A 27,439-nucleotide genomic window follows, 5' to 3' on the forward strand; every position below is an offset into this window, starting at 1 on the left:
ATCTATGCTATCCTATCCCAAACTGCCAAAAATAAATTGTGTGTGTCTATATATATACTGTTTGTCCATTTACCAGAAAATAATAAAATAGTTCTGATAATTTTTTTTCTTGATCTTAGATTATAGAAAACTTTTCACACTAACAAACCTTGTAGGATTTACTAGAAGGCTTTATAATGTTCTTCCGTTCATGTTAAACTCCAAATGGCATCTGGAACAACTTCCAGAAAATCAAAATTCGGTCTGCAAATTAGATCGGCTTCATCAGCATAGATTTTATTGATGCTCCGAAAGCCTAATCCTGGAGAGTGATTTTGCTGTTCACAATGGAGGGTGATGTTTAAGTTCTCCTGGCTCTTAATTAATATAAATGAAGAAATATGGGTGTTGATGTGGTGAAGGGATGCTGGAAGAACAGTCCCACAGGTGAGGTAAGTGACCGCTAATATACATCCTTGTAATATGATCAAAAGGATTAGGTGAACTTTAATTTATAGCTTTAAAAAAAAAAAAAAAAAAAATATATATATATATATATGTGTGTATAGTTGCAAAACAACCTTATCGGAATTTTACCTATTCTTGAGTTTTAAACATGAAGATAGTTGCAAAAACCAAAGTTTCAGTCATTTGTTTGACTTACCACCTTGTTGGCAGGAAATCTCCAAGGCAGACAACCAATTTATAGGGGTGATGAATTGAGAAATCAACTTTTCATTCAGCCTTTGATATATAAAAGGTCATGGTAATATAAGAATATCCTGTAAGTTTCAGAGCTGAAAACTTCCTTGTTAGTCAAAGAAAAGCTTTTATTGACACCAGGCCCAGCAAACGCTCGATCTCAGAATATGCCAACCCTTGACGTCAGCGTGTGGTAAAGCAATAAACATACAGAAGATAGCAAGATATTGCGCTGTGTCTGGTTGTGGAAGAACACAGTCGCTGCATAAATTTCCTTCGGATTCTAATATTAGGAATGTGTGGTTGAACTTTATTTTTATTGAAGTTTAATCTCACGTGGGGAAGACATTTGCACGTTTGCTCGCTTCATTTCACAGCGGAAATCGATTGTGGACAAAACACAGGTCGAGACTGGATTTGCAGACATATTGAGATTAAAACACAATGCTGTGCCTTCTATATTGGATCCGACAGGAATGGTGCAACGTGAGTAAAACATGTTTTTTATTTGTGTTAGTATTGCATTGTGACAGGTCGTTTGATATCTATTGATTATGTTAGGGACATTTTGAACATGCTGATTTGTCTGCAGTGAAGTTTTGCTGATGCACGTACTTGGCTTGTGTGTGTTAGTGATGCCCGGTTCATGGATATATCCACCGATCGGGCAGGCCAAGTAATAAAAAATTATATTCATATTAATTGCGGGAGGATGAGAGATAAATCATTGTGTTTGTTTGATAAAGACATTTTGTGAACCCTGTGGGCGGATTCCGGTTGCCGTTTCTCCACATTGGAAGTTTTCAAAACAATTCCCCACATTTACTCACTGGGTAGCCGAAACTCATTATTATGCGAAACTGTTATCCAATCATAGCAGTGGGCGTTTACTTCCACGTCTTCAATGCGGCACCCCCATTAAAACAGAGCGTTCCATGAGAGAGGCTCAAAACCAAGGCAGAAAATAGCCTATTACTTATTCATTGTGATGTTTTTGAATGTAAAAACAACGCAAACGTAATAAGTTGACCTCAGAAAACAGTATAACATTTTTTAAAAAGCCAGTTCATGACCCTTTTAAACTTCATATACACTGCCCTTCAAAAGTTTGGGATCGTTAGGCATGTCACAATAATCAATATATCGCACAATATGTACGCGACCTCACAAATTTTTGGTGATGCAATATATCGCCCATTATGTTTACATGATAATGAATGTCACCAACATTTTACTCGATTGTGCTGTCATCTTTTATGTTTTCCGTGACGGAGGCGGAAGTGGTTTTCGGGCAGTTCCTTCATACACAGAGCGGTTATCGAGTTTGGAAGAATAAGCCCAAATGGACTCAATTTCAAAGCCGCAATCCCCTGTTCTGGTGCACATCTAAATTTCAACGCAGAATGACGAGTGTTAAAGCCGTTTCACAAGGGAAAATGTTTATTTACTATTTATTACATTTTAAAAAATGTGTTTTTAGTGTGTAGGTCTACTTGCATGATTATGCTGTTATATTAGGATTATATATTCAGTGGCATAAAATAGTCTTAAAATGACAATAATATAGTTTATCGCAATTATTTCTGGGACGATATATATCGCGAAACAAAAAGTAGTTATCGTGACAGGCCCAGGGATCATAAGATTTTATTGTTTTTTTTCTGTTTGCCAATGCTGCACTTTTAAAAAATATACATAATTACAATTTAAAATAATAGTTTAAATAAATATATGTTATTTATTTCTGTTTTGGCAAAGCTGAATTTTCATCATAATTCATCCAGTCTGCAGTGTCACATGATCCTTCAGAAATCATTTTGATACCATGATTCTTATTCTTAACATTATTGCCGTTCAGAAATTTTGGAAAGTAATACCTTTTTTTTCAGCTAGGATGCATTAAATAGATCAAAAGTAACAGACATTTATAATGCGGCAGTGTATATGGACAGGACCTGCTTCTTATATGAATATGAAGAACTGCCTCCCTGGACCCTGAACAAACCTGTGATAAAACGCATAAATGGATACATAATTGTGAGTATTATTTCATTTCTTAAAGTATTAGCACCTTACCTAGAACTAAGTATGCCAAGTGGAAAATGCAGTTAAAAGATCATTGTAGAAAATACATTGTGAGGAAGCCCTTTTTAGTGCACTGTTTACTTTTCTAGACTACTTTAAGAAACCAGATATTATGTGAGTAACAATGAAAGACTAATTCATTCCAAAACAGGAAGTTGATCTGATAACTATCACGAGACTGTTATATTTAATTTTGATTTTCAAAGTCATGGATTGAAAATAAATAAATAGCTAAGCACTACGGAACCGATGAGTGCTGACAATACCTTTAAAAAGCTTTGGTTGCAATTAACGGGCTATAGACGGAGCTATGGACAAAACGGAGAGGATCCTGTGAGGACTAGATTCTGAGATGCAGATAACCAGTGAGTAAATTAAACCACCTCAGTCTCTCTCTCTCTCTCTCTCTTTTTCCCCCTACTTGAGCTTCAACATTTTGTAGCTGTCTCGTGGATGACAGGTCCATTCTCCACCTCTTACTGGACATTACTGAGAGCATTCCACCTTTTCTGCGTAATCGCTTTCGTGGAGTGAGGGGGGATTTACATTCATTGAAAGCTTGCCAATAGGGTGATGCAAAGCCGAACGGATTTGAGTACGTGCCTCCTGGGAAGGGACTCCTAGCTGTCATTGTATTTGATCGCGTGTGCGTCTCCCAGAGTACGTGGAAGCAGCGCGCAGGGCTGGATGCGTCTGTGCTCCAGTCTCTCCATGTCTTTTGCGCCACCAGTTGAGCTGTCTTTGCGCGATATTTGTCATTTTTAATCATGTGTTTGAAAAATGCCAAGTTGCTTTGCGAATGTTTCACGGTTCAGGTAAGACCCTTACTTTTTTATAAATGTATAAAATAGCTTGTTACTGTCTTAACATGTGCGCTTTGCACCAAGTGGCAATTTGTGTTTTTGTTGTTTTGGCGCGTTCATTTCATATCGAATGCAATGAGTAGCAAGCAACAGGACAAAAGGCAAAATATAAATGGCCACAAATCACTTTTTTTTTTACTGGTATTATTATTATTATTATTTTGGAACTACGAAAGCATATAAGTGAAAATCACTGGAATTGTAATACAAGTAATATATTCATTTAAAAGCTCAGCTTCCCCTACACACAGAGAAAAGGGTGTCAACATTGTTCCTTTAGGGGTACAACAGCTTAAAATGATATATTTGTACCTTTTTTTTATACCACAAAAAGGTTCATAGTAGTACCTTGGTATGTATTTGTACTCTAAGGTACTAAATCGCAACTTTTAGGAGTAAAAACTGTACAAAGATGTCCTTTTAAGCTGTTGCCCTTAAGGTACAATTTTGGCATTGTGTAGTGATCAATCAAATCACATTTTAATTGGAAAACAAAGAAAGGTTTTATTCATAAAGAGGGATTTTTATGAGCTCTCAGTATTTCTTGTAATCAATTTGTGTTGTAATTTCCCAAGCATGACCTGGCATCTTTATAAGCATGAGCTTTTACATTACAATGAGAGCTGAGTCACTCAGTGTCAAACTGCTGCATCATCAGAAGTTCACAATAGACTAGCACATTGTCCTCTGAAAATGAGAGTGACTTTGCAGAAATAAGGTTATGCAGATCATGGGAAGTTCAGAAATGGCTTCTCTAGGGATTTCCCCTGCAATAAGAAAGAAAAACTTATCACAATGTACAAAAAAGAGTAAGTTTGTGATTAGGTTTAATTGTGCTTTCCTATACAATTCCATCAATGAATTCCATAAATATTATCCTTTTAATGATGTAGTAAATTTGTGTTCGCATAGTCAATGTATATGATAAATAAAAGTCTAACTGATATATCTAGGTCAAGGTGCTTGGTTTTATCAAGGGTAAATCTTGCCACTTTGACAGTGCTCTCTCATGATAGGCAAAAAATAGACTGCGGTTGTTGGCATTTAGTGTTGGCACTTTCGCTGTTACCTTTAACATTGGCTAAGATCCTAACTTTAAGCTCGTAGACTCATGGACACTGGCGGTTGCCTCTGCTGGAGAGTAAAAGGCATGGGATATAGTCTCTCCCCCTGTCCTTTAGCCATTCAGTCATGTGTTTGCGCAAGGATATGGAGAGTTAGCACATTCTCCATTGAGTGATTCTCTTTAAATCAAACTCTTGCCTCTGGCTGTTCAAATCTGAGGCCCTATGAACAAGTGAATAATTATGTTTATTGTCTTTTCATGGCTTAATTGTTGTAATTCAAGAAGCCCCTTGAAAACATAATCATCTTCCTCCATTCCTCCTAAAATTCTCTAGTATAGGCTATTGATTTCACTCTTTTTGCCAATTATTGATACTTTTTTATTATATTTTATAACCCTCTATAATTGTATTTGATAACCTACTAATAGTAGTATATAATAGTTTATATAGTGTAAAAAGCGCTATATAAATAAAGTTGACTTGAATAGTACACTACCGTTCAAAAGTTGGGGTCAGTAAGGATGCATAAAATTGATCAAAAAGGACAGTAACGACTTTTACATTGTTAAAAAAAATCATAGAATGATTTCTGAAGGATCATGTGACACTGAAGACTGGAGTAATGATGCTGAAAATTCAGCTTTGATCACAGGAATAAATTACATTTTAAACTAGAAATTAAGTTCTTTGGGTAGGGCAAAAATGATCAAATTTTCATATCAATCGATATCGATAATTATCATCACAATAAATGTCAAATCTTTATTTCTTTCCAGTTTAAAGGCATCTTTTTGCTCATAAGTGAAAGTTGTAGAAACCGTTAATCGCGGTTTTAAACTACCCATTATTGTCAGAACATGACAAACACTTGCTAAACAGGTAAACTTTTCACAAATCTGAGGTAGAATATTCAAAACTTTTTTGAATTCTTTACACTTTTTCAGTCATTTTTTCTTCAAATAAATATATTAATAGAAGAATGTATTTCTTAGTTTCTGCATGTTCTAACGGGTGATATTGTTTCTAGTCATGAAACAGGTTTGTGTTGCCTGACTTTGATGGCGCGGATCTTCAGCACAGATTGCAGTGCAGGCTGCAATATTAATAATATTACATCTTTTGTCTCTTAGAAATGCATATTTGACAGTAGCTTAAGTTTACAGGATAGTAGCTTGAGTTAAGATGCAGATATACATTTAAATGTTCATTAATAAAAATTGTAACATCTGTAAAAAAAAATAACAACCTCATTTTTATATGGTAACATTTTTATATTCTGACTGTTTGAGTTGTATTAAAATTCACCACTGGCCATCCATAGTATCATCCATTTAGATCATGATAACCACAGTTAAAACCATGCATAGCACTGCCATGGTAAAATGTAACTATATGTTTTCTAGCCTATTAAAAACAGAAGTCTAAAGTAAATATATTTAGTATAAAAGCACAAAGATTAATCACAAAAATATACTGTAATATTCCATTACTCATAGGCTGAATTTGGCCAGAGCAGAGCCAATGATTTTGTCTGAGCTATGAATAAAAAAAGAATACAATTCATATTTTCTCATTCTATTTGTCTTATATTATCCTTTTAGTGTAGAATGAGTAAAGCTGATTATTTTTTAGGTTGCTCTACCTCAGTGGTCTAACAGCGTTCGTCAATGTCAAAATGATCCAGATGGCCAATCAAATCAAAGAAGGCAGGGCTTACTGTCACTGTCACAGCCATAGGCTGTAAAAAAACAAAAAAAACAACGCAATGAGAGTTCCTGGAAAGATAAGTAGATGCAAGTCTTAGGCCCTGACCCAAATGACACCCTAAACCCTCGCGGTCTTCCTCTGAGTCCGCACTTTCATGACGTAATGCCGCTTTGACTGCCGGGAAGAAGTCCGCTGCGTAGCTCGCACCAGTGCGGGCTCGGCAGAAGTGCGCATCGATGGCACATATCGACCTCAAAGGGGGCGCTTGCGAGCACCCTTCTGAGACCTAAAATGACAAATGGGACACCCTGCGGTCTCGTGGACTTAACGGACACGCGCACACAGCGGCCATTGTAAGTCCACAAGACCGAAAGTGCACATGAAGTGTGCCATTTGGGACAGGGCCATAGGCAACTGTTTTATGATAGAAATGTTCAGCTACTGGCAGTAATAGACTGTCTAGTGATGCAAATTACTCAACGTTTTATAAACTTTTTAACACATTGCTATCATTTTGTAGCATCATTACTAACATGATTGAACATGTCGATACCATTTAACACATTGCTAGTATCAATTAGCATGTCTTGCCATGTCGTTAACATGTTTTAGCCAAGCGGCAACCTCCCGCAGTTTCTCTTGAGGCCAATACGGAAGTGACTTAAACTGCAGTTCATCGACTGGCCACTAGAGACTCCAGAAGGAGCAGAATCTCATTGAGCTCATGTTAAAATGCCCAACTTTACAGCAGAAATAAACATGTTTACAGTCTGGGACAAATTGTGGTTTTGGTCTATACGGCTAACTTTGCCCTTCATGACGACTGTGAGGGAGTGAATTTTTTTATAACTCATTCGTTTACATTATATAAAGCTTTAACATTCTGCATAATTAAGGGCGTGGCCACTTTGAGTGACAGGTGGATTGCCGTTAGTCTACTGTCTGTCAGTCATCACATCACCTCAGCTCCGCCCACGTCCGGCCTATTTGCCCATTTTCTATTATCCGGGAGTGAAGCGCAATAACAAGATGGCAACGGCCAGCTCGTCCCTACTTTACGCTTCAAAACGGCTCTTCAGAATCCTATGAGTGACGTCATGGACACTACGTCCATATTTTTTTAGTCTATGGTTTTAGCACATTACTAGCATGAAATTGGCATGTTGTTAGATCACATTGCTAACATGATTTTTACAGATTGCTAACATGTTTTAGCACATTGCTAGTATGAATTAGCATGTTACGTTATCACAGATATTTTTTTGACCTGGGGAGGGGTTCTAGCAGCCCAATCACAGCGCTCGCCGTCTGCATAGAATTGACGCGTTGTTACAATTTTGCAGCGGTGCGCGTCAGGATACGCCATAGGCTACGCGTGCTACACACAGCCTACAATGTACGTTTTGACGCAGAAGTATAAATCAGCCTTGTTTTTTTCATCAGCTATAAGATATTCAGAAGGCAGCTGTCTGTCTCTGAGATGGCGAACGAGAACATGGTTTGTGTGACATTAGCAACACATTATTAGCTGTTTGATAACGTAGTCAAGCAAAAGGCTAAACATATTAATTACTGTTATGTGTCCGACGTGGTAGAGAGCGATTTACAAAATATAGTCAGACCAAAAATTATTCAGACACCAGATATAATTTTTTACCAGTGGGTGCAGGACACTATGGCTGCGTCTGAAACATGGAAAATGCTGCCTTCGGAGGACACATTTCAAGGCAGGAAGGCACCAAGGCACGTCCGAATCTAATGTTAGCTTCACTTCCGGTCTCCTGAGATACCTTCATCTGATCGATTTTTGAAGGCAGCATATATGTATCCTTCGCTGCCTTTGATATCCCACAATCTTGTGCTTTCCATTCTGTGAGAGTTGAGCTGGGGGAAAAAAGATGGCGTCCGAAAGTTGCGTTTGCTGGTCAGTTTGTGTGTAAATGTACGTTTTTAACCAACATTTTCCACTTCTGATGTCCTTTCTAGCGAGAAATTACTAATGTAGTAATTAAATATTTGTTTAGTTCTCACCAAAGCTCTCTCTATTTTGCTGTACATCATTAAACTGTTACCATGCCAAAGAAGTCTGTCCGAAATCAGTTTCGTGAGGTGCCTTCATGCACAAACGCTGCCTGCAGAGTCATTGTCTGATAAGGTAGCGAGGCCACGAGCTACCTAGGTTTTCGGACGCAGCCTAAAGTTCATTTATGCAAGTGGGGGGAGGGGTCAAAACTTTTATAGAATAACTCTTAAGGGCCCCTTATTCTATAAAAGTTTTGACCCCCCCCTCAATGAAAGTCTATAGGACTTTTTGATCGTCAGATTAATGCAAACTAAGTCCGATCATTTAGAAAATATATAGAGAACAGCCTGAAGGTCTGACCCGAGTTTGGTGGTTGTAGCTTGAAATTCCTAGAAGGAGATATTGTTTAAATTTAGTTTCAGAAGAGTAATAATAAGCATAAATAGTAGATCAGTATGTTGGCTTTCTCAAGCCAACATAAATATATTAAGATTGAAAACCCAGTTATTTTAAACAGCCTTGGTGAACATTGAGACTTCTTTCAAAAACATAAAAAAAGGCCACAGATCCAAAACTTTTATAGTGTGACTAAAACAAATGTATATATTGGGGCATGCAGCAGAATCCATGCATGGTGGTCTCGAAGTGACCTCGTCGTAGCTGGGGAAAAGCTGTCAGGGATTGGCTGATTACATGGTGGACGTGCGTTCTGTAGCTTTCAGACAGACTCTGTGTGTTTCTGTAGCAGTTCTTGGTTTTTCGATAGGTCATGGTGTCAACAGAACCTCTGTTGCCTTCGTGACAAGACGGCAATCTCTGCCAAGATCAGCAGTAAAGTGATTTGTCAAGCTGAGGCCAACAGAAAAACTCACACCCGCTCTTGTCTCAGGCAAATTCTGATCATTGAGGTTCTGCGAAATTTTGGCCCAACCTGGAGTGCTTCATGTGCTCGAGATCAGAGCATCTCCAGAGGGTACGTCTGCTTTGATCAGAGTCCTATTGCGTCATGGCCTGCTAAAGCTGAAAGAGTGCATTCAGCGTGTTCCAATCAGAAGTTAATGCTGCTCAATCACATGACTAGCTACAAAGGATGAACACTTATTCACTCGCACTGATAAAAAGTATACATGCAATGCCGAACCTTATGGCTTCAGCTCAGCAGAATAAAGAGAGGAAACGATAGGGAAAGATTAGAATTACAATTTGTTCCCACTGCAAATATGTATTTTTTCGGACGTTAGGCTTCACACAGTCTGACAAGCATGTGATGAGGATTAAAGGCTGCAGACCAGACATACACAAACACTCTTTCTGTGTAAACCGTCTCTTGAAGATAGACAGAAGAATCGAGCATTGTGTGGGTGTTGTCTTTTTCTTTATGAATTCTCCTGTTTTCAGTTGCTTAAATCTTGACCTCTTCTCCAGCTGGTTTCTGGTCTCCTTGACTGTCTTACTATTTGCCCAAGTTATTATTATATTATATTACTTTGATAAGTCTTTTTAAAACATTTCATTAATCGGATAGAAAATATTTTAGCAATATGTGTATTTTAGTTTGACCTGCACCGGCGCTCGTTCATTGAAGTCTGTGAAGTTTAACTTGCGCGACTTTCTAGCATTTACAGATTAGGATATAACCATAAAATGTAAGTTATTCGCTGAGGAAAACGTGTCAAAGGCATTGAACTGCACATGCATCTGTCAAATCTAGGGTGGCCATACGTCCGGATTTTAAGCCCCCGGTCCGGCGTCCGGCACAGCCTCAATCCGGACACTCATTTGTCCTCCTTTTTGGAGTTGTACTGAATCGACCTAAAAAAAACCCCACTATTGAATCTTTATTGGGACGCAGCAGCATAGCGTCTAATGCCATACGATCTATGGTCAAACTAATGATTGGCTGAAAGCAGTGTCAAATAAATATCTGATCAGTGGCGCAAAAAGTGGGTATGCGCTATATGTGGTGCATAGGGACGCAGCACCTTGGGGGCGCGAAAACGATGGTGTGAAAAAAATATTTTTTTGTGGTATTTTCTCTATTAAGAACGTGCGCTTATATGGTAAATCGAGGACGCGCGCTATGAGTCTGAAAAAACGCACGCTTTTAACGTGTAGGCTAAACAGGTAAACCAAACAGGCAGTGCAAACTTGTGTTTGAAGTATCCAAACAGACTAAAGAATGTGCTCTTTCCTTGGTGTTCTCAAAATTGCATGCTTACTTTTTAGGGAACACCTCTTATAAAGTAAAGTTACATATTGTTGACCATCTTTTTAAGTCATTACACTATTTACCACGATACACTATGAATGTTATAAGAATTAAATTAAATCAGTATCAACAAAATCCATCTTACTATTTATTAAAAATCCACTTACACTGTAATTACAATTGCCTAAATAATGTCATGAGATTTTTAGATTTATGTTCTAAATATAATATTTTAATTATAGAAATATGAAATTATTCCAGGCCTATGAATCTATAAAACTGCCAGTATATTTGGCGGCGTGAGTGGATTCTAGAATCATTCAACTGTTCTAACCGACTGTTCAAAAACTGTGAATTATTCGAGAACGAAACCTATACTTTGTTTGAATCTATTTTTGTTGGAAAAATAGAGCAAAACTGTAAAAATTGACAACTTGTTGTTTATTGAACTGTTGTATAAAATTAATATCGCATTTTGCAATTGTGCTGATATAGGCTACTCTGGAAAATAGCACTCTTGCTCGTATGATATTGCTTAACTCCTAATTTCCTCTTTAATTACTTTCAAACAAATGTTTATTTTTATGTTCGTTATTAGCCTATTAATAACTATTAAAATTTATTAAAAACTATTAAAAGGCGCCAAAATTGTTGCTGCATACCCCTCTGGCACTGGGTAGTTGCGCCCCTGTATCTGATATATCATTGGTTAAAAGTGTAAACAAGCCTCCACGTCCACGTGCTGGCTACATCATATAACGTTAACATGCCGAAACGCCAGACCTCATTTATTCCTGAATGGACAAAAGAGCACAAATTTATATCAAAAAGCAGTAGAGACGCTTTTCATGGATTTTGCACACTGTGTCGCTGTGATGTTATGTTTTCTGTCCAGAAATGTTGTGTTTTCAGGCATTGTGCAGTTTACAAGACAGGTTCTTCTCAGTGGTCAGTTTTTAAAACAGACATCACAATGTCTTGAATAAATACAAATACTTGGATCAGCTTTAACACATGCAGGTCTAGTTTTATTTCTCTTCTCTTCTTGCATTCCCATCCTGTTCACCCACTGCCCCCTAGAGCCTATATGCAGGAACACATGCAGAATCACTAATGGCCTAATAAAATCTACTAATAAAATCTAATGGGGCATTCATGTCCTCCTGGGAAGTCGTGTTTATGACGGCAGGTGCGTTCGAGTCACTTTCGCCGGAGTAAGATGGCGGTGTACTTTCTCTTAATGATTTACACACAAATACAGCAAGGTTCTTAAACTCTACTCTACTTCTAGAAAATTAAAGAAATGTGCTTTTTTATGTTTTTATTTACATTATGAAGCCACTGTAAACTGAATCATTACATATTATATTGTCATACAGTGTTATCATATTTTATGCTGGAGGCAATTAGCTTACTTCGCTGGAAATAGAAAAGCCTGACAATATCACTGTTAAAAATCTTTAAGTATTGAGGTATTCCGGCCTTGTTTCTCACTGACACGAACCCAACTCGTAAAGATCGGGGCTTAAAGAAAATCCCAAGCTTCCCACTCGTATTTACGACATTGGTGGCGTTCATGTGCACCATATATTCGAACTACTTGAATATTACACCTTTCCCACAGCAGCTCGCTCTGTGTCCTCCGCTATTTTCTATTATGTGTTTTGTCTGAAGAAATGTGTTATTCAGCGACGTAACTGGCGGATGGTTTCCAAGCACTGCCCACAAACATGACTAATCGATAATCAAATTCATTGTCGATTATTTTCATTATCGATAATTATCCATTTTTATCGATTTAGTTCTTGCAGCCCTATTATGTTTTACAGTGGTTTCTTTATTTACAGAGAATTAAATCAGATGGCTCCTCATGAAAAAATGACGTCTTTTTGGTGTTTTTTTTTCTCCAGCAATTGAACATGCTGAATCAGTGCTTTTCTGGTCGTGGAATGTCTGAGAACTTGTGGCATGGCGTAATCTTGTGATTGTCCGCATTTGTCTCCGTCTGTTGGTGTAGTGTGAATTTGCCTTTAAAGGCCTATTCACAGTTCACCGGCAGACGGTGAACAACAGCACCAGACACTTTGTCGGTTTTTGTCGGATCAGTGTGCTACCTCTGTCTACATCTGTTGTCGTTGGTCGGCACTTGTTTTCACAGATTGAACATTTGTCGGGTTTTGTAATGTCTGAGAAGTCACGTAGAATAATCTGTTGATTGGTGCCATTGGTCTGTGTCTGTCGGTGCAGTGTGAATTTTCCTTAAGAGTCTTGAAGTCACTGCTGGTGTCTGTATAACAATGACTCTGGCAGAAAGGGGGTTTGGAGAGTGTGTCATGTCAAATGTGACAACCTGTGGGTGTATTTCCCATACAACAATAAAACTCACTGCTGAACCACCATAGTACAATGCATTGTTGTAGAAGCTAACTGGCTAGTCCCGGTCACACATCTGTCGTTTGGACGACGTTAGTTCAACAATACTGTCGTTAAAGGGTTGGTTCACCCAAAAATGACCCCATGATTTACTAACCCTCAAGTCATCCTAGGAGTATATGACATTCTTCTTTCAGACGAAGATAAAATCAGAGTTATATTCAAAAATGTCCCGGCGAATCCAAGCTTTATAATGGCAGCCCAAAATTTTAAGCCCCAAAAAAGTGCATCCATCCATTATAAAAGTGCTCCACACGGCTCCAGGGGTTAATAAAGGCCTTCCAAATTGAGTGAAAGGTGCAGTGTGTAGTATTTATGAGGATCTATTGACAGAAATGCAATATAATATACATAACTATCTTTTCAGTGGTGTATAAAGACCTTACGTTATGAAGCGTTATGTTTTACCTTAGAATGAGGCATTTCTATCTCCACACACCGCGGGTCCCCTTACAGTGAAGTCGCCATTTTGCGCCGTCACGTTTCTACAGTAGCCCTAAACGGACAAACTTTTCTACAGAGCGCTAGTCACTCTCTGCTCTCTTCAACGACGACTTTATCCTGTGTCGGCCACCATAGCTTCTCTATGTGCTTCGAAAGGGAGGGGTGAGCGATTGCAATTCACAACCTCACCACTAGATGCTGCTGAAATTTACACAGTGCACCTTTAAGGACCAGTCTGCAACATCCAGTTTCATGGTATTTAGTTTACATAAACAACAGAACGGCTTTATTTTTTAATCACATTAAAATGCAGTGTCTGTTTGTAATTTTCATCTAATTTCTCTTTTGTAAATATTGTACTTGTCTGTTTGCATAATAAAAAATAAATAAAAAAAATCCAGTGTCTGCCATACATTTTACTCCCGTATACATGCAATTCATTCGGTCAGCGGCTTTCTCCACGTAATGTCATTTTTCTGCAATGCTGCTGTAACAAACTGAGGACTACTTCACTGTTTTTTGTTTTGCTTTATTTGATGTTTGATTTATTGTGAGTTGTCAACGTCACGTGTGCACTCAAAAACAGCGCAGATTGTTTACACGCTAAAAATAAAAGATTAAAATGTATATACATTCAGTTAAATTCAACTTTATTTCCAGACTCCATTAGAGAGGAGACAAACAACAACTAACACAAAATTGCATACAATACAAAACATTTCTTATATATTTAAATAGATATGGAATGTACCGAATGTTAGCCTTCTTATTGTGCCCAAGAGTATGATCTGTTTCCACGTGTAATTTTAACAAGAAACTAGGCTTCTAACCACAGATCAAGAGCTTTAGTTCCAACTACGTAAGTCTGTGAATATTTCGGGAAACGCCAAATCGGTCAACTGTGTGTTGGTAATGACAGAACATGCAACTATAGTTGGCTAACGATGCTTTTGGGAAAAGCACGCCTGGAATCTGTCTGTTCTGGCTTGAGTGCTCTTGAACTGCTCTTGGGCTGTTTTTGAACTGATCTTGATGTGCTCTGTGTGTATCAGGACTCTTTGCCTTACTGCTGATGGTGCTGGAGTGGACCCGTCCAGGCCTGTCCTCCCCATTACGCCCCATCTGCGACCTGCGTGTCCTCGACCATTACATTAAGGAGGCATGGGATGCAGAAGCTGCTATGGTGAGAGACATGCACATGACGGCTAAAAAAACTGTGATTTTATAAACACATTTCATTGGAATTCACATGGGACACTTTCTTGCGTTCCATCCAGTGGTGTAGTCTACATGATACGCAGGTATACACCATATACCTACTAGGAAAAGTTAAGGATTTCTGTATACCCACTTAAAAAAGCGTGAGGATAGGGAACAGCATCTTTTCTGACAGAACTTTCACACTTTCGAAACGACACCGATCGAATCACGGAATCCAGTCACAAATGAAACTTACTGTATAAAGGCCTGTACACACCGGGACAAATATCGCGCGCGCTTATCGCCAGCGTTTTTCGTGCCGTTTTTCGGCGCGTCTTGAGTGTTCACACCCAAGCGATTTTCACTGGCGCTGCGCCGAGTGAACGTGCACATTCAGTAGATGCGCTCCCGGTACACAAGGTGGTGCTGCGGCACTTTAAGCCTCTGACACTCGCTTGTCACACAGAAGGAGAAGAGAGACAGTATTTACGTGCTTGCCAAAACCATAGACATATTATGTATATGGACAAAACCATTCACACACTTTTTGCTAACTGGCAAGCAGCATTAGCAGTTCATCTTCTTCTTTGTCTACTTACTACTTCTTCGTCGTATCAATGTGTGCTCGGCAAGACCGTTTTGTGCTCGAGCGCCACCAAGTCGTGTTTTACTGTCACTTCAGCAGCTCCAGGCACGTGAACAAAAGCGCCGATCTCATTGGTCGGACAGTGTTTTACGCGCCGCGTCAAAATAAAAAAACGAACCCGAGGCGTTTTTTAAAAAATGACGCTTTTACGCCTGGCGTTTTGCGCGTCGGTGTGAACACTCACATTGGCGCCCATTGTTTAGTCCCGAGGCGTTAAACGTCGGCGATAAACGCGTGCGAAAATCGTCCCGGTGTGAACAGGCCTTAAAGCAGAGCGTCACAGAATTTGCCAATTTTTGAGTTAATACTAGTGCTTTAATTGAGGGGGGACTGGCATTTGGGGACCCCCCCATCAGAAGTAAAAAATAGACTCCTAGGTCCTCTAAATTTCATGAATTAATTATTTACAATAATTCATGTGACTGTATACTTTATGAGTTTTTCACCATTTAATGAATGATTCATCATATACACACAGAAACTCTATGGTGTTCTCAACAACCCTTCAAAATAAAAGTTTGTATAATTTGAAGAAATTATAACAAATATATTATATTTCTAGCCGTATATTTCCTAGCCGATATGGCCGATTCCTACTCTCATTCCTGCGTAATAATCAAGGAAGTTTGCTGCCGTACCATGGGTGCAGTGACGCAATGATATTACACAACGCCTGAAAATAGGCTAACTTCCATCAACATAACCAATGTGACATCCTCCTTACACAGAGAGGGCTGGGTACTATTTTCAGGCGCTGTGTAATATCATTGGCTGCACCCATGTGACGGCTCAAAGCTCTTGATTATTACGCTGGAATGAGAGAATAGTTCCTAGTCATATCGGTCTAGGAAATCACAACTTTTCATTTTCCGTCTGTCTTAGTACACAATGCAACTACAGAAGAGTCAAGTTTTAAATATGAAAAATATCCTCACTCTTTGGTCATTTTTTGAGCGAGATGCTAACGGTCTAATCAGAGTCGATTATCTATGCTAAGCTATGCTAAAAGTGCTACCGCCAGACCCAGAGATCGGCTAATTGGATTCGAAAACGGTAAAACTCAACTCTTTAACTCTAGAGGAGCTGGAAAATGAGCCTATTTTCCAAAATAGTGGTGGTGCTTATGGGGTGTCGCTCTGGAGTGGGTGAGTTGGAGGCTGGGAGGGGAAAATCCCAGTATACTCGCTACAAAAAACTAGACTACACCATTGGTTCCATCAATGCAATTTTAATCTTAAGCATTGTCAAGCTAAGAATTCTCACCGTGTGAATGTTCTTGTTATTGCAGAGAGCTTGTAAGGATGATTGCAGCACTGCAGCAAACTTCACTGTTCCTCTGACCAGAGTTGATTTTATTGTCTGGGAAGCGATGAATGTAAGTGACACGAAGCTGCATGTTCCTGTTGAGAAGATTGTAATATAATATAGTGATTTCCAGAAGCAGTCTTAATATCCCTCTCTCCTGTATGTCTCTTCAGATAGAGGAGCAAGCTCAGGAGGTCCAGTCAGGCTTACACGTGCTGAACGAGGCCATCAGCTCATTACAGGCATTTAATCAGACTGAAGTGATACAATCCCACATAGATGGCAGTATTAGAAACATGGCCAGCGTCAGACAAGTGCTGCGAAGTCTCAGCATACCGGTGAGTTACACAGACCTCTTGAGTCTCTACTGCATTTATTTGATCCAGTGAAACAGTGGTATTGTGGAATATTATTACAAGTCAAAAGAACTGTTTTCTATTTTAATATATTGTAAAATGACATTTATTCCTGTGATGCAAAGCATCATCAGTGTCACATGATCTAATGTGACGATTTACTGGTCAAGAAACGCTTTGCTGGGAACATTTTATTTCTAGGTTCTTTGATGAACAAAGTTCAAAAGAAATAGTATTTTGCAAACTTTTAATCAAAAGAATGGTCCTTGCTGAATGAAAGTATTAATTTCTTACTGACCCCAAACATTTGAACGGCAGTGTTAGTTTTGAAATGAGCGTTAGTCTTTATTAACGGTTAGGGTAATCCACTTAGAACTGAATTTGCATTTGGCAGAAGCTTTTTTACCAAAGCAACATACCATTCAAGCTACACATTTGATTCAATATGCATACATTACATCTACATTTCATCAGCTTGTCTGTTCCCTGGGGATTAAACACCATGACCTTGGCATTGCGAGTGTCATGCTCGACTACTAGAGCTACGGGAACAGGAAATGGATGTTATGCTAATCAAGTGCAGTGTACTACAAACGTATGTCCGCTTCAGGAAGAGAGCATGTTCGTCACTTTGATTGTGTCATAGTGAAAACAAGCAGCGACTATGGGACTACACTCTAAAAAGTCTGTAAAAATAGAGTCCAATGAACTGTTTATACGAAGGAATCTCCCATATACATGTTTTTTGTAGCATATTTTTAAATTACTCATTGTGTTGTGTGTTATGGTTAAAGGAAAATTTCTACTGATCTTTTTCTTTTCTTACAGTGAATACAGAAATATTGCTTAAAAGCGTGAATTTGTGTCTAAAATGTAAAACTATTACATAATATTTGATATCTTAGTTTTATTATTATTTTGAATTAGCTTTAATTTTTATCATTTTAGTCATTTTGTTGTGCTTTTGTCTTTTTTTATGTTGCTATTTAGGTTTAACTTATTTTTAGTTTAGTTTTAGTTTTTATTTATTTCCTGTTAATAATTTTAGTGCTTCAACTTAAAGAGGACCTATTATGCCCTTTTACAAAGTCTTTTTGGATCTACTGGAACAGTAGCCTGACAAGGCAGACCCACATCAAGATGTTGGGTCTGGGAACTCACCATTGGCAGGGCTCAATGCGAGGGGCGGGATAAACGGTTGTCTTTCAAATTCCCTCTGCACGCAATAGGATAGCGCTACAACCAACCAGAGCAGCGAAGAAGGTGAAGGAGAGCTAGTTGATAGATTCAACTTTTGCCGTATCCGGTCGGCAAAACTCTGAACACATCTTCCTTTCTTAAGAATGACGTCAGTGCCGTTTTTTGTTCTTTTCTCAAAGAAAAGCTTAACTCCAAGTCTTCCAGAGTTGTGGCCAAAGCCGATTCTGAAGACCGCCGTTCGCCAGCTTCTTTGTTTACAAGTAGCACGCAGAACCGCGGCAACTCCCCCGTCATTATGTTAAGCCCGCCCACCGACTCTATACACGATGTGATTGGCCTGACCAGATTTTGGTTTTTCCAGCTCTCAAGCCAACGGAGAATTGCTAGACGACCCTGGCTGCGAATTCCATTTGCTGCCGCTAGGATAGGGCTGTAACGATTTGACCAAAAATAAAAATCTTGAATAATTGAACATTTGACCTCGATTACGATTAATGAACGATTATTTTGCTCGGTTTTTTTTTTTTGCCCTCAAGGTTTTTGAGTAAGTTCACTGATAAGGTTTGTACTGTAAATATTTTCTACTATTAAAGGTGGATTTTTTTTTTCTAATGAAAAAGTGCATTTCTTTGTAATTTTAAAGTACTTGAAGGAAACCGTTCTCTTTCAGCAGTGATTGTCTATGGGGCAGATTTCTGCTTGTTGTACATCAGATACAGATACATTATTAGCACATAGGCCTACATTACATTTATTTGAATGCATTAATGAGAGTGATTGTGTGTGTGAATTACTCATACCGTCTCTATTCATTATGAAGCTGTGGTTTGTACTTACTTCAAAGGTATTAAAATATATGCCTATAACGGTTGAGTTTCTAAGCTACTTTAGTGACTTTACTTTAGTCACAGGACGGCGTTGACACTGCGTTTCTGCGCTCCTCTGCGTGCAATCTTCACGTGATGTGTGAGCTTCTGTCTGAGTGTTCGTTTGTCACAATATATCAGGCATGGTCGAAACTCGCTTTAATGTTCAAACTGGCAGGGCTTAAAACACCTACAAATGGCAAACTTTGTGAGGACGCACTTGATAGAGGTCTGCCTTCAGGGCGCGCGCGTTGTCAGAGACTCGACACGGCTCAGCTCTCTGTGTCACAGAAAAAAGCTGACCACTGAACGGAGAAGTTTTTATTATTGTTGTTTTTGAATAGTGCACATTCGCGTTAAATGTTGAAACTGGCAAGCCTTTAAATACTTAACAAACTTTATGAGGACGAAAGTGAAAGCGATCTGGCTTCGGGGCTTGCGCGCGCGTCTCTCTGTGTGTGTGTGTGTGTGTGTGTGTCAGCACGTAGGCTATAAGAACAGCAATTAACTGACCTGTATAAACTGTGTAAAACATGGTTACTATAGTGATTCTGGACATCTATAAACACAGATAACCGCTCCTGCATCTCTGTGTATGCCTGCAAACTGCACTTGATGTGACTGATGGGGCGGAGTCACGTGAAAACCGAAATAACCGACATGGGAAAAATACGTCGGTTAGAGGTTCTGAATGTCGGTTTCGGTTATTTTTCGATTAATCGTACAGCCCTACGCTAGGGTGCGTCAAGATTTCTAGGCTACTGGAACAGGTTTTCATGGTTGAACACATTATTTTCCCCATGCTCTCTATTGTTGCAGCTCCTCGTTTCCCAGTCTGTCAGAAACGCTCTGATTAGTTCCTGTTTCTGTGAAGCCCCTCCTCCTGAAAAGCACAGTGTGCTCTGATTGGTCGGCTGCACCAGTGTGTTGTGATTGGTCAAGCGCTTCAAGCGTATTTGGGAGATGCCACGGCGCTTACCATAACCGCCAGTTTCAACACACTACTAACTAACTCCTAACCCTTTATCTTGCGTATGCCTTCGGCGGGAATTATTTCAATGAGGAATACTGTGCCGTGTTCATTCCCGGAAGAAAACTCAAGAGTAACTTTGCAGACCTTTTTCATGCTCAAACAGCCTCATTACACATGTAAACAGCATAATAGGCCCTCTTTAAAGGCAACATTTTATTTCAGCTTTATTTCAATTGACAGAAATGTTTTAATTTTAGCTAACGATAATGTAACCGTAACTCATGTCTCTCTGTCTCTCAGGAATATGTAGCTCCAGCCAGTGGTGGAGAAGACAAGGACACGCAGAACGTATCCTCAATCTCAGAGCTGTTTCAGGTCCACGTCAACTTCCTGCGGGGAAAAGTGCGTCTTCTGCTCGCCAATGCACCTGTGTGTGGTCAAGGTGTCAGCTGATAGACAATTCAGGGCAAGAGTCAAACCGATTGGAGCTCCTCATATCAGGAGGCAGGATGTGGACTATTACAAAGGATATGTCGCCGAAGTTTGAATGAGTGGGAGTTGTAGCACTTTGAAAGATTTACTCACAAAAGGGAAAAGAATACATCGCCCAGAATGCTAAGCGCCCCCTATGGCTGTCTACCCTCTGTGTGTTGAGCATTTGCAAACCCACCTGCGTTACCTGGCCAAACAAAACCCCCCCCCAAAAACTGCAAGAAATCACTCCTATTTCCCCATTTGACTGATGGCACTCGACTGGGAACTGGGGACTGGGACTCTTTAAAAGTGTTTTGTATTGCTTATGAAATTGTGGTTATTTATATAGATTCTATATTTCCTATGGCTTGTGCAGGTTCTTCTCTGAAGCTATTCAAGTGAAGACCTCTCTTCCTCCATCCACCATGGCCTCAAGCACCTCCAAACGTTGAACTGTTGATAGAGAAGACTATTTATCAATATTAATTATGCACTGTAGGTTTTATACTCATTTCAGTGTAAGTGTATATGTGTGTGTGTGTGTGTGTGTGTGTGTGTATGTGTGTGACTTTTGAGAATGCTACCGGGAATGTGTTTCAGTGTCAGGGGAGGAAGGTTGTAATGCTGAATTCTTACGGGTCACTTGGGGTGAACAGGAAGAAGGACTAGATTGCTGCTTGCGTGTCTTGAATTGGAAGCTTTGGTTCGTGAGAGCTGATGAGGCTCTGTGTTCGCTCATGTCTGAATTACGTCGATGAGCGCGCTCTTGTACAGATAACGCCGGTGCCAGGAAAAATATTGATTAGCGTATGACGAACATCCTGGCTTACTTCCACTTCACGCTCAACGCTGCATACTTTCCTTTGGGAACTGATCGTAAGGTTGACATTTTGTTTCTCTTTATCTGTTCAACGTGTTTGTGTTTTTCGTAAATTGCCTGTTTTTTGTTTGTTTTTTTACATCTGTGTGGGTGCAACAAAGTGTGTTTGTAGATGTTTTTTCCTGTTATTTTGCTGTTCATCACAATGTTATTTGGTATTCAAATACAACGTATTATTCTTAGCTAAAAACAAGGAGAAAGGAAGTTTTTCTTTTTGTCTTATGAAGCATCTCTGCTGAGGATGTTCCAATACACATGCTATTCTGTAAATGCATGAAATTCCAAGGAGAATAGTACTTTTTTAAGCTATGATAGAGTGAACTATATAGGCATACATTATGCCTAAACCATAACTGGATAATAAGTATTGCATTTTTATTATGTTGTTTCCTCTGAAGGAATTTAGTCACGCCACTAAATATTTTTGAACACTGTCTGTTTGTGTGATTCCTTTTGCCTTACCGCCAACATTTCTGCTCTTTTACAGTCTGGTCAAGAAACAGTTTGATCCAGTTTACTTTTTGAAAAGATCTAATTTAATGATCAGCCAACAGCTGTCAGGTATCCTTTTATTCAATTCAGTTCACATTTATTTGTATAGCGCTTTTCACATTACAAAGCAGCTTTACAGAAAAAATGCATGTTTCTACATTACAATTTAGAGTGATTTGTAATCAGAAGTGTCTAAGTTATTCCCATATGTCAAAAATGTACAGTTGTAAGATAATACAAATCATGCAGTTAGCTAACATCATGTATTCATTTAGGCAGAAACTATGACTAAAGCATACAAGTTGTGATCATAATGATTACAATATATAGAAAATTTGTCATGAACTAGCTTTTCTGCATCAGAAAACGATAACATGTTCCGTAGCTTAGCGCTGTTTTTGTAACATAAGAAATATGATTTTCGAAAGACAAGTTGCTGTGTAATATAACACCCAGGTCTTTAACTGTAGAGGATGAAGAGTACATCCTTAAATTCTATTCAAAGAGATTCTGTTTACAGGTTTTTTGTCCAATAAGTAATAATAGAGAAAAAATCCAGAACATCCAGTATTTTATATCTTTAACACATATAACTGAGTATCATCGGCATAACGGTGGAAAATAATTCCATGTTTTCTTATAATTTTACCAAGAGGCAGCATGTATATTGAAAATAGCAGAGGGCCTAAAACAGATCCTTGTGGTACTCCATAATTTACTCAAGTTAACTTTGATAATTCTCCATTTAAATAAACAAAATTGTAACAGTCAGATAGGTATGATCTAAACCACCCTAATGCCTGTCCCTGAATACTGGTGTAATTTTGTAATCAATCTAAGAGTATCTAAGAACACAGCATAAAGATAAAGTAAAAATATAGCTGCAAGCAGCAATTATCCAGGTCAAGAACAAAGAACATGACAAGCCATGCCAACATGGCTGGCAGCATCAGACCAAGTGCAACAATGACCAATAAAAGACATTTTAAGATGATTTTAGGCAAAATATAAAAAATCTTAGACATGGTCACTGGTAAAATTATTAAATGGTTTATCACTTTTGACCAAAAGGTGGCGCTGTTACGAAACGGATGTGTGGTCAGAGTGAGGTGACAATGACACATGCAAAGTTTGGTGTCATTATGTCAAAGCATTGCAGAGATACAGCCTCAAGAGTCATTTTTGCATCATGCCTCAAATTTGTTGCTGCGGTATATGAAAACGGTTTCGTCTATCGACGTGAAATCCAATTCTTTTTGTCGGCGCAGTCTGGAGATGATACGATTCGATATTGGTTGAATACCGGACAATCGGTCTAAGAGGAGTTTGAAATAAATTCAAAATGGCGGACAAGAAGTTCGTCCAAAAATGGCAAAATTGGTATCTATGTCCTCGGCATGACCCATAGAATCTAATAAGATCAGTTTCATTACAATAGGCTAATTTAATCAAAAGTTGCTAAAATTTTTGGAAATTTCATTATAACTTTTGACCACAAGGTGCCCTGAAACTTTTTGAGCACTGTCAGGGCATTGTGCCGAAGACACACACCACGTTTCATAATGATACGCCAATGCATTTGTAAAATATAGCAATTTATGTCATTATACTATATTGTAGTTGGTGGCAATTTCATGTTTTGTAAGTGGTTTAGTTCCACTGTTTGCGTGTCCTCAGAGTGCCCCCATACATAAGCGTCTGACATTTGGGGAAAATTTCTAATTTCTTTTAGGAGTTAAACACATTTATATGTATGAACACATTTAAAAAAAATTACCCAAATGCAGCATGTAGCCTCAGGTCATGCTTGTGATGTCATGTACCAAATTTGGTCTGAATGTGATTAAAGGGTTAGTTCACCCAAAAATGAAAATTCTGTCATTAATTACTCACCCTCATGTCGTTGGACACCCGTAAGACCTCCGTTCATATTCGGAACACAAATGAAGATATTTTAGTTGAAAGCTGATGGCTGAGAAAGGCTTCACACAGGCCTCCATTGGCATTCAGTACATTGACACTTCCAAGATCCATGAAAGGCACTTAAAACGTCGTTACAAAGTCTATCTCACCACAGTGGCTCTACAATAATCATACGATGCGACGACAATAGTTTTTGTGCGCAAAAAAAAAATCAAAATAACACCTTTATCCAACTTGTTCTCGACTTCCGTGTATGCCTCCACGACGCATGCGCGAGAATATGACGTAGCGCCGGTGTTCGGGAATCGATGAAATACACACTTAAGCCCCATTTTGAGCACTACGCCGAGACCTAAAGCACGATCAATGTAGAATCCAACAGCTGAGATACGCGCGTCTTCCTCTGCTCGTAAACAAATCGCTTCTGGGTCATGTGTCCGAACGCCGGATCTGCGTCATATTCTCGCGCATGCGTCGTGGAGGCATACACGGAAGTCGAGAACAAGTTGGATAAAGGTGTTAGTTTGATTTTTTTTGTGCACAAAAACTATTGTCGTCGCATCGTAAGATTATTGTAGAGCCACTGTGGTGAGATAGACTTTGTAACGACGTTTTAAGTGCCTTTCATGGATCTTGGAAGTGTCAATGTACTGAATGCCAATGGAGGCCTGATTGAAGCCTTTCTCAGCCATCAGCTTTCAACTAAAATATCTCCATTTGTGTTCCGAATATGAACGGAGGTCTTACGGGTGTCCAACGACATGAGGGTGAGTAATTAATGACAGAATTTTCATTTTTGGGTGAACTAACCCTTTAAGCATTGCGGAGATACAGCCGTATGTCTATTTTCGCAAACGCTACGTAAAATTTGTTTGCGCGTTATTTGAACTGTTTGATGAAACAGACTTGAATTCCACAACTTTTTGCCAGTGTAGTCTGAAGATGATCTGGTTCGATTTTCGTAAAAATCAGAGCAACAGCCTAGGAGATAGAAAAGGTAGTTTTTTTTGGAAAATTCAAAATGGCGGAGCAATTTTCATTTTAGCCAAGGAATCAGAGCTATTAGCATAAACATGAGTGCAACTTTGGACAGTTGGTGGAGGGATTGAGTTAGAGACTCCAAATTTGCTGAGGTGACAGTTCAGACTGTCCTCTATCTGTGTGCCAAATTTCATAACTTTCCCGCAAGCGGTTCTATGGGCTGCCAAAGACTCCCAGAGCAGAAGAAGAAGAACGTGCTTAGCCACTAACTAGTATTGAGATGCAGCCTTGGTCAGCAGCGAGAAGTCATTTATTATTTTAATGAGTGCAGTTTCTATGCTATGATGGAGCTTGAATCCGATTCCAGACTGAAATTTTTCATGGATATTTTTTGTTGGAAGGTGCACTTGACTACATCTGTGATAAATGTAGGTAATGTATATAACAGTAAGAGGGGGGGAAAAAAAGGCAGGAAGGTCCAACAATGTCTTTTTACTTGCCAGCACAACTGTTGTATGGTCATTAGTATACTGTACACGCACACAAATAAATAAATATATACATAAACATATGATATGGCACATTTTCTTTTTGCTTCTTGGTACATTTCATAAGCAAACTTAGTGCAAGGATTAAGAGTTTTAGCTCAGTCTGAACTGGACCAAAACTTATCCCAAATAAAATACACACCACAAACTTTACATGAATGTTTATGAAGTCTTTGAAGTTCCCGTTTATTGTGTTGATACTGGCTCTATGGGTTGGGATAAAACACCTTGATGTGGATGGCCGAGTTATTACGGGTGCGTGTAAGCGGCTCTGCAGCTTCATCCGGATCCTCGGGCTCCAGGTCGTCGATGAGCTCTACGGTGGACGTGTTGGCGGCCAGCTGCAGCGCACCCTGGCTGGACGCCTGAAGCTGTAGGGCGATGTTAATGGCCCGGTTGATAGCCAGTCCCAGACCGTGGATGCAGATTTCCCTATGAGCGTCCAGAAGTTTCTGACATCTGGCCAGCTGGGCCTTGAAGTCTGTTTTCATATTGACGTAGACGTCGTTCCGTCGTTTGGGCAGCTTGCGGGGCAGACGCTTGCGGAGGGTGTACTCCATCGGGTCCATCTCAAGAGTAGAGCCCTCTGGGGTGGGCAGCACCAATGGATTGTGGGGTACAGAAGCGGACACTGGGCTGCGTGGCTCGGCCATGTCAAATCACGGGAAAAGCGCTGTGCAAACAGAGCCAGACATCTGTTAATCAACAGTTAAAAATCCCCCTGTAGTCTTAATGCCTTAAAATAGCTTGAATGTAACTACAACCCTGCTTTCATGTAGTATATGCAGATACATGAATATGCAAATGAGCCCCGCCTCTATTCACAATATAGTTCATAATAACATTGTAAAATACATCGCATACAATAATTAACTCGCTGAATTGCTAAATGTAATCGATTTTACATATCAAAAGAAAAAAAAGTATTCTCTTGAGACTCCTCTGCTTCAGAGAATAGTTAATGATATGCTAAAGCCCATCCATCCTTTGATGTGATTGGTTTAGGTAGTTTGTGATGTAAGAAACACCAGCAAACTGTCTTTTATTCACTGCAGTTTTAAGGACAAAATACTCAGCAATGATGTTGACTAATGAATTTGCACATGGTTAGTCTTAACGCATATTAAAAACGCAACATAGACATATAAACAACATTATAAACTTGATTTTCACCCCAGGGGTGTTGATTTATGTACAGAGTGTCACACACAGCAGACATTTGTGTTCAAACTGCCATTGCAGAAAGCAATCGGATGTATTCATACAATACGTATATATCTATTGCAGAAATAACAAGGATAACATTCAATTTCTAAATAAATAATGTTTTCAATTCACGAAGTACAACGGCTCATTCGCAAATCCAAGGACTACACAGTTCGCTCATTAAAAAGAACCGACTCATATGAATCATTCGTTCCCAAATCGGACTCGACTGGTCGCGCTGTATGTTACACAGACTCACTAAAAAGAACCGACTCACTCGAGTCTTTCATTTGTGAATCTCTAGTCTATACACTGCTCGCTCTGTATGTTTTGAGATGTAGCGTTTCTGGCACAGATTAAAAGAAGTGCAGGATACACTGTATTTTACTACACAGCAGAACCATGTATGTTTTTTTGTTTTTTTTACTGGATAACGTTAGCTACCCTAAAAACAGAGGCGGCATTTCCGTAGGGCAGTTGCCATAGAAATATTAAAGCATTACCGCTTAATCGATATGCTACATACATGTATATAGTCGTTTTGGTTTTTGATTGTGAATAGTACCTTGAAATAGAAGAGCTTGTTTTTCGGCTTCACGCTCAATTGCTTGGTAAATAATGTAAACTGCGTTTTGGCAGGTCTGTCTTCTCTCCTCATGTACCGGAAGTCCTCTCACAGGAACTGATACTTAGAGGCGCTCTGTTTGATTACATAATACAAGCTGCCCTGTTCTTGGACGAACATTATATATTTATTTATTCCGTATATTATGTCATTATAAATTAATAAAAAATAAACAAGCTTTATTAGTCTCCGTGCCAGTATGAAACTAACGTTAATTATTACTAAAATGAGGAATGCTGCGCTGTAACTGTC

The 27,439-nt window shown here is 39.0% G+C and overlaps 2 protein-coding genes across 3 annotated transcripts; one reads left to right on the forward strand and one right to left on the reverse strand.

Annotated features, from left to right (window-relative positions):
• The first annotated feature begins 2,905 nt into the window (after positions 1-2,905).
• On the forward strand, positions 2,906-21,848 carry epoa (erythropoietin a). 2 transcript variants are annotated; one of them, XM_079811043.1, is made up of 5 exons: positions 2,906-3,131; positions 14,565-14,695; positions 16,647-16,733; positions 16,837-17,001; positions 20,359-21,848. In XM_079811043.1, the coding sequence occupies exons 1-5, from the start codon at positions 3,119-3,121 to the stop codon at positions 20,509-20,511; spliced, it is 549 nt and encodes a 182-aa protein (XP_079667169.1). In that variant the 5' UTR covers positions 2,906-3,118; the 3' UTR covers positions 20,512-21,848. The 2 variants fall into 2 exon arrangements, with proteins under 2 accessions (XP_079667169.1, XP_079667168.1); XM_079811042.1 differs by having other exon boundaries at positions 3,123-3,581.
• A 93-nt stretch (positions 21,849-21,941) lies between these two features.
• pop7 (POP7 homolog, ribonuclease P/MRP subunit) lies at positions 21,942-27,246 on the reverse strand. Its single transcript, XM_079811044.1, has 2 exons — positions 27,128-27,246; positions 21,942-26,029 (listed from the first exon to the last, which is right to left on the reverse strand). The coding sequence occupies exon 2, from the start codon at positions 26,007-26,009 to the stop codon at positions 25,563-25,565; it is 447 nt and encodes a 148-aa protein (XP_079667170.1). The 5' UTR covers positions 26,010-26,029; positions 27,128-27,246; the 3' UTR covers positions 21,942-25,562.
• Positions 27,247-27,439: the final 193 nt, after the last annotated feature.

The sequence above is a fragment of the Gobio gobio genome (genome assembly GCF_949357685.1).
Source record: "Gobio gobio genome assembly, chromosome: 2".
NCBI classification, from domain to species: Eukaryota; Metazoa; Chordata; class Actinopteri; order Cypriniformes; family Gobionidae; genus Gobio; species Gobio gobio.

What these genes read in the sequence shown, in the direction of transcription:
- epoa (XM_079811042.1), top strand. An exon ending in GGGATGCAGAAGCTGCTATG is followed by an intron (nt 14,696 to 16,646) that starts GTGAGAGACATG and finishes TTGTTATTGCAG; the next exon opens with AGAGCTTGTAAGGATGATTG. An exon ending in TTGTCTGGGAAGCGATGAAT is followed by an intron (nt 16,734 to 16,836) that starts GTAAGTGACACG and finishes ATGTCTCTTCAG; the next exon opens with ATAGAGGAGCAAGCTCAGGA.
- pop7 (XM_079811044.1), bottom strand. Translation starts at nt 26,009, where the DNA reads ATGGCCGAGCCACGCAGCCCAGTGTCCGCTTCTGTACCCCACAATCCA.